The sequence below is a fragment of the Hippichthys cyanospilos genome, chromosome 10, assembly GCF_059441005.1.
Source record: "Hippichthys cyanospilos isolate Australia breed blue-spotted pipefish chromosome 10, RoL_Hcya_1.0, whole genome shotgun sequence".
Classification (NCBI taxonomy): Eukaryota; Metazoa; Chordata; class Actinopteri; order Syngnathiformes; family Syngnathidae; genus Hippichthys; species Hippichthys cyanospilos.
The window spans coordinates 16327225-16337500 of record NC_142378.1 but is presented as its reverse complement, the minus strand read 5'-3'; the positions used below and the strand labels follow the sequence as shown (position 1 = coordinate 16337500).

At 40.6% G+C, this 10276-nt stretch overlaps 1 protein-coding gene across 2 annotated transcripts in view; it reads left to right on the top strand.

Annotated features, from left to right (window-relative positions):
• Nucleotides 1-10276, top strand: part of LOC148417320 (guanine nucleotide-binding protein subunit beta-4) — a 33752-nt gene that overhangs the window by 17426 nt on the left and 6050 nt on the right. For both annotated transcript variants that reach the window (XM_088425203.1, XM_088425205.1), the window contains exons 3-9: nucleotides 3604-3849; nucleotides 4055-4093; nucleotides 5928-6034; nucleotides 7363-7426; nucleotides 7544-7706; nucleotides 7930-7996; nucleotides 9520-9721. In XM_088425203.1, coding sequence (XP_088281329.1) covers nucleotides 3793-3849; nucleotides 4055-4093; nucleotides 5928-6034; nucleotides 7363-7426; nucleotides 7544-7706; nucleotides 7930-7996; nucleotides 9520-9721 — 699 coding nt within the window. In that variant the 5' untranslated portion in view covers nucleotides 3604-3792. The remainder of the gene's footprint in view (nucleotides 1-3603; nucleotides 3850-4054; nucleotides 4094-5927; nucleotides 6035-7362; nucleotides 7427-7543; nucleotides 7707-7929; nucleotides 7997-9519; nucleotides 9722-10276) is intronic.

Below are 10276 nucleotides of genomic sequence, written 5' to 3'. Positions count from 1 at the left end.
GGATTCTAAGTGTTCATGCGATACAGAAAATAAGGTCAAATAAAAATAATCTCAACACATTTAAAATAATTTATAACGTTCATTATAGAATTATTTGTACATCTGACAACTAAGCCTCCAAAGAACTGTGCGTAATTGACAGCCGTTGAGTTTATTTAAATATCAGTCTTGGTGAATGGCTGACTGGTTGGACTGACAGTGACCACACCATCATAGAGCAGAAAAGGCCTTGTCAGATACTGTAGATCTCTTCTATAGTTCTGCCAAGCAGAACCTTTGGCTGGAAGGCGCTTGCTAAACAATGGCCAGTTGCAAAGCACAGCCACACCTCTGTGGACTTGCAAGCCGCCGGTTGATTTGTTGTAAGATAATTGTCACTTATTTCATGTGTTAAATTTCATGGCTGATCGTTTCATGTTGTGAATGACACAGTAGTTTCAATGACATGCACGTGTGTTTTTTTTGAGGGATCGCACGTCACAGGTTAGCCAGCGCCAAGAGCCTCTCTTAGGGGGAGTTGCGTCAGTTAGAGCAGCGTGTGACGTCTTTCCTGGGCAGTTGAAACTATTTCATTGCTTGGTGGACACACTGATGCGTCATTACAATCTGATAAGATACATCTTGAGCCGGTCATGTGTTCAAAGAACAAGTTATGGAACTTGAAATGCAGCTTTTGCAACAGTAATTTGGCTCCATTCAGAACTAACAATGATTTTAATCCCAAGCAACAAAATTCCCCTTCTCTTGATATTTGCTTGATTTTCATGAACAGTAGGGAAGGAGTGGCCTGTAATTGTTGAAATACAGAAAGTGGAACTGAAAATTTAATCTCAAAGGGTTGACTTCAAGTCGGCGGGGAAATTTAAGTGCTGTGTGACCCACATTCAGGCTCCCCAAGGTAAAGAAAAGGGCTATGTGCACATGAATAGACATGTAAAGATGAGTAGGCTGACACCAGGAATAGTTCAACTTCGAATGGCTTTCCTAGATCTCCATTTTCTACTGTCCTGGTTTGGACCAACTCTAGTTGTACACTCCTAATTTAATGGCTCCTCTTTGGCCCATGGTTCACCCCTAAAGTTTCTTGGAAATCAGTTAAGTAGTCTTCATAATCCTGCTCCATGATGTAACTGACTGTCGTGGCACAAACAGTATGCAGTATCAAGCCCCATAAATGGAGAAAGTTTAGAGAACCAATTCCAGTTCAATTCTTCTGGGAGAAATATTTGCTTTTCTCGACTTCTTTGAAAAAGAGTGACGCTTGCCCGCTTTTAACATGTGATCTTCATTATGGAGCATGAAATGTGAAGACGTACAAAACTTTCTTAAATGTACAGTGTTGTGATACTAGCTTTTTGCAAAGAGATCCAGCAAAACTGTAATGTACACAGTTACATTTCAAAGAAAATAGTAAAGGATATTTCCACGTGTTGTCTCATCAATTAGATTATTAGATTTGTGACATTGTAAATAAACCATGATTTGATTATCGATTATTTAATCGACTAACATTCCCATTTTTTGAATAATACTCTACCATGGTTGAAAATGACTTGAAATGAGTGGATATTACTCCTTGATTGTCATCGATCAATAAATATGAATTTTTAGACGCCAACAAAACTTCTTTACGCAAACTGCTTAGCGATCACGATTAGCATTAGTGTGATAGTGCTTGCCGTTTTACCGTCAACAAACACTTAACTACTATTTAGTTCAGAAATACATAAATGATGTTATACAGTACTGGATGTGCTGTACACTAGTACATTACACATATAATGCATCCTTAAATGTACTATGTGGAATATTTAGCAACATCTGGTGAACTAAGAGAATGGAACGATGTTGAAGATGCGCACTAGTGTCACTACTTCACAAGCCACCTACCACCACACTACGTTTGTGTAGTTTTTATCCTTTTCTGCAGACATGGCGGCAAAACATGGCAACCTCCTGTAAAAATGGCATGACCTGTGTTTTATAATTACTGATTACTAGACCTACGATTAAGAAATGTATGTGGATGTGATATTATGCTAAATACATATTTTGCACTATTATGTATACAGTTTCTTCCTCTCCATCTATTCCATAATATGCTCAGAATGTGAGTCTACGACTACGAGTTCTCCAAAAGCGAAGGTGCACCGCCACTTGAACATGCAACCTCCAATAGAACATGATCCATGACCTATGTGGATCCTGAACCATGGCCATTGTTTTGTACGAAAACTAAAACCCTAAAAGGAAACCCCCCCCCCCTTTTTTTTTAGATTACTGATTTTCTTTTTTTGCCTTAATTTCCTTTTTTTTTTTTTTGCTCCCCCTCTTTTGACAGAAAATTCAAAACAAGTTTGCTTTCATTTTAGCTAGCATTCATTATACACAACTCCCTCTTAGAATTAAAATCCAAAATGTCTGCCTGGTATGAAATCCTTTCCGTACTTCTGTAAACAAATACTGTGTGGTAGAACATCAAAAGAGATTGATAAAATGCAATGCTGTTTGTGTTTGTTGTGTTGCTGCTTTTTGTTCCACTGGGCTTCAAATAAACATTGCAGCTGTACTTGCTCCATGTCTGTCGCCACAAATCCAAACAACTTCCAAACCATTGACAATACAACTCTGTAACTGTCTTTTAGAAACAAAGAGTTCGCTTTATTTAGCCGTAGTTACATATGTTGCGCTAGCCTTCTTTTTGTTGTGAGTGTGAAGTAAACGAGGAATGCAAAAGCTACAGAAACTCAGAAGGGCAAAATGCGCCACTGCAAACGGGAGGAAATTCTTACAAATAATAATTTCATCATTTTTTAAAATCGTAACAAAAAAATTTGGATTAATCCAAAAAATCGATACGGTGTGAGTGTGAAATGCTAGGCTCCGCTTGTCACTTTTTACGGTCGGCCTCGCTCGCCACCAGGTGTGTTCTCTGTGCTGACGCCTGGTGAAGGGAAGTGGCAACCGGGGGGAACAGCTCTATGCGCCATACTGTGCTCCGTTACTGCTTACTGAGCATCAACAAAAGTATTTTCAAGCATTTTTGCCAATGTTTAATAATATTTACCATGCCCCAAGGAAGGAAAGGAGCCAAAAAGGTGTGGTTTGAATATTAAACTTTTAACAAACAAGCAGAACTTCAATGTATTATCAATGAAGCTACTTTCAACCAGCGTAGTGTTTCCAAGAAAAATACAAAATAAAACAAAATCGCCACCTCGTGTGCTTGACCAAGCAGCCATTATGCCTGCCTGAGTGCCATAGAGGTGTCAGTACTGGCTTTATTGAAATAACATATTTCTGATGTAATGCTAACGACTAGAACTTGAATGTGCGTGTGTTTTCCGCAAACATGCATTGTATATGGAGTTACAATGTAACAACGCAAAATGCTCAGTATGTTTTAAAGGTCAGAGTGTGGCTCAGATGGCTTTTTTGAACCATGCTGGGGGTGTTTGAAGAGCCAGACCCCCACCTAGGCCTCAACCCTGCTCCACCCTTTGCTGCTCCCCTATTAAGAGACAGGACATTTATTTGATGGAAGTATTAAAAAGTTCACATCTGTTTGCTGAATTTAATTGTTTGACTCCCTTGTTTTTACAGGTGTCAGGCGACGATAGAGTGAGGGTGCGCGTGTCTGTCCGTCTGTCTTTGTGTGTGTGTGTGTGTGTCTGTGTGTGTGTGTCTGTGGGTGTGCGTGTGAATGCTAGGGTGCATGCATTCAGTCACGTGCACTCTCCTCGCTCAGTCAGCATTTGGTTTGGAGTGCGACCTGAACACATCTGAGGCACAATGAGTGAGTTGGAGCAGTTGCGGCAGGAGGCCGAACAGCTACGCAATCAAATCCGGGTACGGTGACATTGCGTCTTGTTGACGTGTGCGCCTGAATGTGCTTGTGTGATTATCACACGTGAGCGACTGTGCTCATTATGAGCTGTGACGCAAGCGTTTTCAGATGTGACAGTGCCACATCTTTGTCATCCCTCGAATTTTGTTGTGTTCCTTACTAGCACATGATGTTTGTTAAAAGTGCCTCTTTTGTTATTTGCCGCAGGATGCCAGGAAAGCCTGTAGTGACTCCACTTTGTCACAGGTAAGAGGCACTATAGAAGAAATACCTTTCAAAGCTCCAAATTAGGGAAGATCGTTTTTCATACATACATATGTTTTTCAGAGTACAGGTCGACCTCGCTTATAAGTTGACACCGCCCCCTTTTTTTTTCTTTTTTTTCTTTTTCTTCTTATTAACTTCAGTTTGGGGGAATTTTACAAGAACGCGATTATAAGTCCACCCCTTACTTAAGTGGTTACAAAGATCACAGCTGTCCAATTAAAACACATGATGTGTGTTATTAAAATGCCATATGGTACTTTTAGAGGCATTTCTACATTGTATAATGAATAACATATTGTTGCGGTTATGGGGGGAGGGTGCGGGCCGGGAGTGAGACAAGAATGCGACGCAATGTACGCAAATGCTGAAACTAATGTTGCAACTTACAACAATGAAAATTATTTGAAGTTTCAATGATTATTTTTTTGACACAGTTGAAAATTAATTTGTCGAAAACCCCTAAAAGTTATTATCACTGTCTGATACGCCAAATAGCTCCTTCCATTTAACTCACGGACGTTCTTATCTTCCTCCTCGTCATTCGTTCAAACATCCGTATTACTCTTCTGCGGTTAATCATCTTCGGACCCGTCCAGTTTGTTTGAAATGGAGGTCTTCGCAAAAAAAATTGCTAATCTTCTTACTTGAGATATCATCCCAAGTTTCTTTACCCAAGTGACGACTGTTGTGAGATCACAGCGTGGAAGGTTGATGTTGGCCTTCGGTGTTTCTCCCCCTCACGACATCCATGCCAGCTTCAAGAACATGTCTACTGGCTGAAAGAGACGAGTCAAGCCGTATTCTCCTTTTCTTAATGCGTCAAAGTCCGTCGGGAACAAAATGAGCCGTTGTCTCGTTGTTGATAATAAAGAGGCAATTAGGGGACGCTTTACGAAAGTGCGTTTTTACAATGTTCTGTGGAACCCCCCTACAATACGTGAAAAAGCGCGACGTAGTGTAACCACCCCAAACAGAATTTTCATGCATGTGTATGTGGGTGCATGAGTTTTTTCAATGTGAAAAGTATTTATACGTTACATAATTAAGACAAATATTACAGCAGTACACATATTTACTTAAATCTAGTATAGTAACTGTACTGTTATCCCTTCCTGTTCCCATCCATTTGGCTGTAGTCTCATGGATAGCTGCAGTTATATTAGCGGCACCCGGAAGTCTAATTAGAGTGAAGCTTGTAGCTGACCAAACATGATATCAATCAGAGTTTACACTTGAACTTCAAATTCATTAATAAAGAATTCTAGATCAAACATTAACAACGGTCTGCTCCTGCACTTTTCTCCCTTTTCCCTTCGCTCCTAGCAGCGTGTGTGTTTCATGAGGTAGAGGGGCACTCCTCTCTTGGTCTACCGAGCAAGCATGTTTGAGTTTCATCAGGAAGACGGGCACTCCTACAAGACATGTGATTGGATCCCGGCGCGAACATCGACCAATGAGGGCAGGAGTGGTAATCTACTCACGCGCCAACTCCCGCTTGATGGGTACACCAAGAGAGGAGTGCTTGTCTTCCTCATGGAACACACACACACATACATGGAAGAAAATGATCCCAAAATGATCAAAATAGTGCACAAGGATATATAAATTCAATGAGACATGAGTTGGGACAAAATTTTCTTTCCCTTCATTTGTGGTTGGCTTGAATATTAAAAGGAGCACATACGCGTTTGTAATCTGTTGTTCAAACCATTGTTGATAGTCTTTTAAACGCAACCTTTGGCAGTATCCAGTGGTTTGTGCTTGCAGTGATAGATGTGTGCAATCACTGACACTCCTTCCTTTGTTTTGGCAGATCACAGCCGGCCTGGACTCAGTGGGCCGCATACAGATGCGGACGCGACGCACTCTCAGGGGCCACCTGGCTAAGATCTATGCAATGCACTGGGGGAGTGACTCCAGGTAGTGTAGTTCTTCCTTAGACAAAGCAAATATTAGCGCTATTAAACAAAACCTCTTCTGTTTTCCCCACACAGTGACAGTACATATGAACATAAGCGCTTGTATGTGGCCGAATTGAGTGTGTAATCAACTAGAGCAGGGGTAGGGAACTCCGGTTCCTCGAGGGTGGCCCTCGAGGAACCGGAGTTCCCTACTCCTGAACTACAGTATATGTGGTTTGTGTATGAGTATTTTGTTTATGTACAGTATGTGTCCTAAATCTTTCTCTGTGTCTCCCAACGCGATTCACTGGGCCAGTGACGGCAGTCCCAGGTGTGGGGCTATGTACAGCTTCTACTACTGCTACTACTAATATGACTAATACCTCAATAAGTGAATGACACTGGCACAGTGGCACCTCCACTTCTACATATCGTGTGTTAGCCCAGACTTACACTCCCATTAATCTTACATGGACGATGTTTGCAGTGCACGGACAGCCGGCGGCATCAAACACAACATTTTTAATATCGCCTTAAAGATGCAGTTTGAGAGCTTTTCAAGTACTTGAATGATTCCGAAATAGCTATGGTCTCATTTATTGGTCAGAGTTTGGTTGCACCAATGGATTTTCCGCATCATAAACAAGCAAACTGTGTTTTTAACTGCATCAAGAATGATTATTTACGCATATGCATGCAAGTCTCTGTAGTAATGTTCATTTTGTATAATGTGAATCCTGGGGGAGTTCCACTATCGTACCCTTTTTACCTCGGGCAAATGTACTAATTTTAACATTATTTGAATATTTGAGAAGACAATTTAACAAGCATGTGTGCACTCTCCATGTGATCAGCAGGGAGTTTATTTTATACACAGCGACTGACATTTGTGCTTGGAGCCTCCCCGCTTGATTGTAGCACATCCCCATCAAGCCACTTCCTCTCCCTAGAGAGCAGGAAACATGCGGTTGGGGTGTTTCCGCATTTGCACTACTTAGGCATTGCTTAGTTTGTCTCCTCTAGCTCCCTTCTCATCCGTATAAATTTTTTTCACCCTTCTAGTTTTCCCATTTACAGTTTTTTTTCCTGTTTTTCATCAAGGTTCTCACCTCTCGCTTGAAAATAACCTACATGCTAAATAGTATTGCAGGACAATACATGACTGAGCAAGAATGGAGCACAAGATGGATGTCTTTTCTCAGTGCACCCTAAATCTTGAATATACAGAGCACGCACGATGTTACCTGTCATCGCTTTGAAAGCACTAAATGCATGCACCGTAGTACAACATATGTACGAAGCATGCATACTGCTCCTTATTTTTGCTCATCTGTTTTTCCTTTTTAGGCTTCTTGTCAGTGCCTCGCAAGATGGAAAGCTAATCATCTGGGACAGTTACACCACAAATAAGGTCAAAAACCTATGTTAAACACCCTTAAACTGCCTTTAACAGTTTACGCTTTTGATAATTGCTCAGCAGTGTTAATAATGAAAAAAAAAAAAAAAAAAACATTATTGGTATCCACAGATGCATGCTATCCCCTTGCGCTCTTCCTGGGTGATGACGTGCGCCTATGCTCCTTCTGGGAACTATGTGGCCTGCGGTGGCCTGGACAACATCTGCTCCATATACAGCCTGAAGACGCGTGAGGGCAGCGTGCGTGTCACCCGGGAGCTACCGGGACATACAGGTGGGAATAACAATTGCTTGTGAATTCTTGTGGAAGAGCGTTTGGAAGCTGTCCATCTGAGTCGGATTCGGTAAATAAGTCAGACCCAAATGTGTTAACTTTTATGTTCATGTTATAGTCAGAGCAACGTAATTATGTTCATGTTAAGTGTAGTCAGAGCGACGTAGTCATGAGTCATGTTAAATAGTTCCCGTAAGTGATGCTTGAATCTGTGTTCTTTCAGGTTATTTGTCCTGTTGTCGGTTCTTGGATGACAACCAGATACTGACCAGTTCTGGAGACACCACCTGGTGAGTGGGCAGCTTCTTCCTAAAGTTCATATCACAGATGTACTTTTGATGGAAAGGTGCGCATAACATTCAAATATGCTATGTGGTAGAAGACTGCTGCTCCTTATTGCTTGTTACAAAGTGGTTGGTAACTCATGCAAAGGTGAAGCAGGCGTGTATTTTGTATCCTACAGTTACAGGTAAATTAATAAATTCACAAGAGAAATAAAGTTGTCAAAGTACGAGATACAAAAGCAAGCAAAGGGGCAAAATACCCAAGATATCCTTGAGATTTAAACTATTCTTATTAACGTAATTTAACTAGATAAAAAAGTAAATACATAGGTGAGATTAAAACTCCACTCTTCCAAGAGTGACCTGGCCAATTATAGAGCTACTCTAAATTGCGACATTGCAATATGTATGTATGTCCAGACTTGCCTCTACACTAATAGTAATATTGATAACATATGCTATAACATCCCACATGTGTATTATTTATTCAATGTGTGTATATGTAATATACAAATTAGATCAGAGCCTAGATCACGTGATTGAAAATCATTTTCAAATGATTGGAACCTGGGGGAAATGATCAAAGGTTTTGAAAATATATTAAATAAATATTTTTAAGGGCTGCAAAGCAAAATATATTCTGTAGGTACACATACATACATACGTACATGCAGAGTATTGCCAAATGTAAAACAGTGTTCCTGCAGTTAATGGATAGCAGAAAACCAATAAGTGAATTATGCAAAGTATGCTCATCCCCCTTCGATGGACGTTATACATAAATAAAGTGTATGAAATGTAGTACGGAGGCCAAACAGGCATGTGTCTCTATCTGGGCACAAACTTGATTTTCTTTTACAACACACAACATGCATTGCAGAGCGTGGTTAGCGTTTTAGCTAACTACCCACAGTCCTGAGGAATACCCCCCACCCGTTCCCCACAATGCAAGGCTTGTTTGCTTAAGGCCAGTGGCGGTCCTTGCATTTCGCACTGTTGAACAGGCACTGTACAATAAAATGCTAGCTTAATTCAGTCTTTTTTTATTTATTTATTTTAACGCCCTGAACTGGCGATTGAATGCTATGGGAATTTGTATACAAAATGTATGTAAGTTTACAGAGCCGTGCATAACAACATCTAATTTAATATGACTTGAGAAACCGCTGATGAAAAATGTCACGCTTGGATTGGCTTAAAAAAAAATGATCTCTCTCCTCTCTCTCTAATACACACACACACACACACACACACACATATATATATATATATATATATATATATGTATATATATATATATATATATATATAAATATAAATATAAATATAAATAAAATCTGTTCTCTTTAACACATTGACTAGGTGTCAAATCAGCACTCCATAAAATCAGATGGTTGACTAGGACGCATGTGCAAAAACATTTGATCTGTACATCCTTAATCTTATTTAATTACTGGTAGAAAAAAAAAATCATGGCTGAAGTAGTAATAAACATGTTGCTCACCAATCATAAACGCTGTCACTTCCAGCGCGTTGTGGGACATTGAAACGGGCCAGCAGGCTACAACCTTCACTGGCCACACGGGGGATGTGATGAGCTTGTCTCTCAGCCCTGACTACAAGACCTTCGTGTCTGGAGCCTGTGACGCCACCTCTAAGCTGTGGGACATTCGTGACGCCATGTGCAGGCAGTCTTTCACTGGCCATGTGTCCGACATCAACGCTGTCACTGTGAGTCACAACACACACACGCGCGGGCGCGCAAGTCTGTGCAGGAAATTTGCGATGAAAATGGTTCAATATGTTCAAAAATTGCTTGAGATTACTTAACCCCCCCTGGGCTTGACACTGCAACCGATTCAGCCCCAAATGCATCCAACTAATGCAGTGCTTCTCAAATAGTGGGGTGGGCTCGAGGCGATGCCAAGGGGGGCACAGGTGAGCCCAGGGAAAAGGCTTTGTTTTTGTCATTTGAAGTGTAATTGTAATAAGAAGAATTTTCATCTTTTTTTTGTAGTTTCAGACACTTTGATGCACTTGGTTATTTTTTTTTCAGTTTTAAACTAAGCTGTAACCCATATAAATGCTAGAAATATAATTTTCTATTGTTAATGTTAAAAAGGTTACGTCAAGTGTGTGTGTGTGTGGGGGGGGTCTCTTTCCAAGGGGGCGCTTGGCAAAATATAACTGAAGCACTGAACTAATGTGTTTTAATTAGTGCCTACATGGACGCGAAGTCATTCATGTATTTAGTTACTCCAAGTAATACATGAAGGACTATGCAAT